This window comes from Malania oleifera, chromosome 2, assembly GCF_029873635.1.
Source record: "Malania oleifera isolate guangnan ecotype guangnan chromosome 2, ASM2987363v1, whole genome shotgun sequence".
In the NCBI taxonomy this organism is placed as follows: Eukaryota; Viridiplantae; Streptophyta; class Magnoliopsida; order Santalales; family Ximeniaceae; genus Malania; species Malania oleifera.
This window is the reverse complement of record NC_080418.1, coordinates 61503064-61507445: the sequence shown is the minus strand read 5'-3', so window position 1 is coordinate 61507445 and position 4382 is coordinate 61503064. Positions and strand designations below refer to the sequence as shown.

The 4382-nt window shown below is 41.0% G+C and overlaps 1 protein-coding gene across 1 annotated transcript; it reads right to left on the bottom strand.

Moving 5' to 3' along the window:
- Positions 1 to 414: 414 nt before the first annotated feature.
- LOC131149208 (uncharacterized) lies at positions 415 to 3387 on the bottom strand. The gene has a single exon (XM_058099454.1). The coding sequence runs from the start codon at positions 3220 to 3222 to the stop codon at positions 655 to 657; it is 2568 nt and encodes an 855-aa protein (XP_057955437.1). The 5' UTR covers positions 3223 to 3387; the 3' UTR covers positions 415 to 654.
- Positions 3388 to 4382: the final 995 nt, after the last annotated feature.

Below are 4382 nucleotides of genomic sequence, written 5' to 3'. Positions count from 1 at the left end.
AACAAGTAGAAAATACACAGACAACAAACTAATCAACAGTACAGTCAGTATATTTGTTTCCTCAAATAATTACATTCTCCAAGTTTTGGTGCAACTTAAACAGTTCATTACGATTTACTTTAACATAAGTCGAGGAATCTCTTCATCTCCAGGTTTCATGCCTCTACTAATAAGCCAGCCTCCTAAGAATGGAGCCCTATAATCCAATAAACACTGGACGGGCAGAAAGTGATTGAACAGTTGTCTTTATGCATACATGCATACAATTCCAACTTTTAGAAGGGTTAGCAAATAACAAGAGCATGAAATGAAGCGGCACCTCATACAAATGCCTGTATTACATTAAAGCCACTAATTTCTGCATATAAATGTGGTCGGGCGGATACGTTCTGCAGCATAGATCAAACATAAATAGAGGGGAAAGAAAAATACCATAAAATATCATGTCCACTACAGTAACAAATTGTGCAATGAGAAACAAGTTTTTGCCATCTCACAAAATGCCAGCAACAAAAATATATTCAAACCAAGTAAAACATATATATAACTACAAGAAAAAAATCACATGCACCTCCTGAGACATACTTACTGTAATCTTCACCTAAAGTTCAATCAACAAATCAAAATGGGAGACTTCGTTACCAGCATCAGTTGTCATTCCTCTGGAGCACATACTGGTGGATCTGAAACCTTGTGTCTAGTAAAAAATTCCTTAAGAACAGTCACATGTTTCTCAAACTCCACTATCTTGCCATCCATCATGACCACTTTGTTAAGATGTGCTTCTAATTTGCTCTTGCACACTGCTTCAAAGTCACTAATCTTTTTTTCAATCATCAAATGAGTCATCATTTCTTCTTCTTCACGTTTCAGGCGTTGCTTTTCTATTTCCATGGTGCTTAGAACAAGACCCCCATTCCCACCAACATCCTTGTAAAGTGGCTCATCAAGCTGTTGACAGCGCCGTCTGTATTCAGCAAATGAGCTGCGCGTTTCATTTAAAGCCTTTCTATACCCCTCCAAGAGATTTCCCATTACGTAAAGTTCACGTTCAAGCCTATATATCTCCACTTGTTTTTTTTGCAGCTCTTCCAACTTGGTCTTATGCAAGTGCTCAATCATACTATCCCGTTGTTGCAGCTCACTGACTAAGATCTGCTGATTCACATTCCCTTCAGCAAAACATTCATCTTTCGCCTCATACATCATCCTAGCTTTTCCCATCCAATGCTGTATCTGGTCCATGCATGTGTAAAAATCGAGAGGCTTATTGTCCCATGGGCTATCAGATCTTAATCTCTTGTGGCTACCATTGAGTGTATGAAGGGAGATATCATTCTCATTGTCAATATCTCTCCTGCTAGAATTACTGAAAATGGATGGACCAGCTGGCATTGTGTGTGTGCTAGGCCTGGTGGAGAGAAGCTCCCTGGATGAATGATCATTTAGTTGCCCTGCTGAATTAAAAGCCATCTGTCCCACCTCCATTGTCTGAATATGATTTGCAGATGACATAAGGTTAAACCCTCCTTCTTGCACCCCTTCATCTTCCTCTTCTTCTTCCAACATCTCTTCTTCTTCTTCTTCTTCTTCTTCTTCTTCTTCTTCTTCTTTTCTTTCAACATCACAATCTAAATTCCCAACTTCACCAACATTACATCGCTGCAAGAACTGCTCACCACAACTATTCTTCCCGTCCAAAAACCACTGAGCTGTTTCTTCCTCCTTCGGCTCCTCAAAATCCATGACAACATCATCCCTATCCTCTTCTTTTTCAACCTTTTCTTGCCCAAGAGTCAATTCAAGACTTTGTCCCTCAAAGCCATCCAAATTAGCCATCTTCACATCATCTCCATCCTCCACTTGCTCCTTTAAATCAACATCCACCTTATCACCATCCCCCTCCTCATTCTGCTCCTCCTTTGCATCAACTTCTGTATTTCCATCATCCCCCTTCTCCTCCTCCCTGTCCTTGGTACCAATTTCCACCTTACCAGCATCCACATCATCCTCCTCCTCCTTTATATCAATTTCCACTTTAACACCATCCCCCTCCTCCTCCTTTATATCAATTTCCACTTTACCACCATCCCCCTCCTCCTCCTTTATATCAATTTCCACTTTACCACCATCCCCCTCCTCCTCCTCCTCCTCTTCCTCCTCCTCTTTTATATCAATTTCCACCTTCCCACCATCCCCCTCGTCCTTCAAATCAACCTCCATCCCAGGCTCTTCTGCAAATACACACTCTCTCTGAGACTTTATCAAACACTGCAAATGTGACGCATAATAACAATGCCCTAGCTTCTGTCCCTGCGACAATTCCTTCTCCACCATGAACCATATTAATCCCGCCCAATCCACCTTCTCGGGATGCCCCTCTTTAATCAATCTCGTCGGAGACAAAACGTCCTTTGGCATCATCCACGTATCCTCGTGCAAAAGCACCCAATTTGACACAAAATCCTCAATAAAAGTTAAGGAATCTCCTGACAACACCTCAGCATCACAATCCACAGCCTCTGGCACGTTACCCTTATCCTTCTTCACTGGTAACTTCAATGCGCGAGCCAGTGCCGCTCGGCTGACATTTAACCGCAGCTCATTCACATAGCTACTCCGCGAAGCAGGAACAAAATTGACAACGAGCTGAGCTATGAGATCGGCCCGAATGTTCCGATCAAACTCCAAACGAACAAAATCCCATAACCCTAGTCGCTTCAAGAGATTCTCGTGCTTTGAAAAATCGAGGGTTTTGACGGGTACGAAAATTACGGGTTTGAAATTTTGGTGAAGGGTTTTGAGTTTCTTCTCGAAAGCTTGCCGTTTCATGCCTGTCATGGGCTTCCTTCGTTTGTGCCCTCGACGATTGGCCGTGGACGGAGGGTTTTCAGAGGACATGCCATGAAAAGTGCGTGTTTGAGACGGAGACAGAGGCATACCTTCTGGGTTGGCTTGTTCTTGATCATCGTCCTTAGAGGCTCGTGGCTCCAGCTGCTCTTGATGATCATGGGATTGCTCGAGGTCCAAATGATCAGCAATGGGAGAGGCCTCAGAGTTCGGGAGATCTGGGGTTTCTACGATTAGGGTTTTAGGAGGTCGAGGAAGTGATTGCTGCGGTTCTTCTGGTTTTCGATCTATTTCTTCAATCGCATTAGGGTTCTGGATTTGGGGATCTTGCTGTTGCCCTTCTGGGTCAGGAGAACGCAGGGGAGAGGTCATGGCGTCGACGGAAGAGCTCGCGTTGCCCTTCCGGAATCACCCTCACCGTCGTTGGACTTGGACGAGATTTTCACGAGAAAAAAGGGGAGGGACAATTACCGAAATACATAGGGAGGGTTTGGTTCACAGTCGGAAGCTGAATTGGAGTGCGAGTACGATGGGGGCAGAGTTGGAATTATAAAAATTGAAACCAAATGGTGACTTTTGCCCAGCTTTATTTTTTAATTGGAAGGTGCTACTCTCACTCTAAAAAATGCTATTGCCAGTTTGACAATCTTTATTTATTTTCTATTGTATTAAGTAAAAATTTCACTCATTAATTTTCACTTTTACCAGAAAATTTCATTTTGCAAGTAAAATTTTTTTTTCTAAAAGAAAAAAGAAAAGAGATAATTTTTTTTTTTTTATTAAAAAAAGATGATTAAGTGTGAAATATCAATGAATGATAATTAAAATAAGAAAAATAAAAGAAAAAATAAACAAGCTCTAGTCAAATTTGAGTAATTCTATTCTTCTTACTCTTACGATTTTTCTTTATTTATAGATTATTCTTAATATTTTATACTATTCTAGATTAATGATGTGGCTGGTGTAAACAACAATTCATAAAGTAGTTAGATCAGTTTCGATTTGAAAGTATGAAATTATTAATTAAGATGATTGGTAATAATTTACCATTATAGGATAACAAGGAGGCAAGAAAGAGTAGAAGAGTATTCTTTCCCCCATAGGATTAGAAGGGTTAATGAATGAGTTTTTTCTCGTTTTATAATTAAAAAGAAATAAAATATAAAATAACACTCTGATTGGAAAATTTTTTCCCAAAATAATGCTCACGTAATCTCGCAACTTCATGTTGCGAGATTTAAATTGATGGTCACTCTACCTTCGACGCGTCGCAAAGAGAGAAACAGAGGACAGGCAACGCGTGACAACGCTTGAAGAAATCTCACAACTCCAAGCTGCGAGATTTAATGAGGCATCGAACTGAAACGTGACGTGTGGTTGCGAGATTTAATGAGACATCGAACTGAAACGTGATGCTTGGCGGAAATCTCGTAGGACTAAGCTGTGAGATTTACGCCTGAAATCCATCCACGTGGTGACACGTGGTAAATCTCGCAAGATCGTCCTGCGAGATTTGCTTCGTCTGCTGAAAT

What these genes read in the sequence shown, in the direction of transcription:
- LOC131149208 (XM_058099454.1), bottom strand. Translation starts at nt 3,222, where the DNA reads ATGACCTCTCCCCTGCGTTCTCCTGACCCAGAAGGGCAACAGCAAGAT.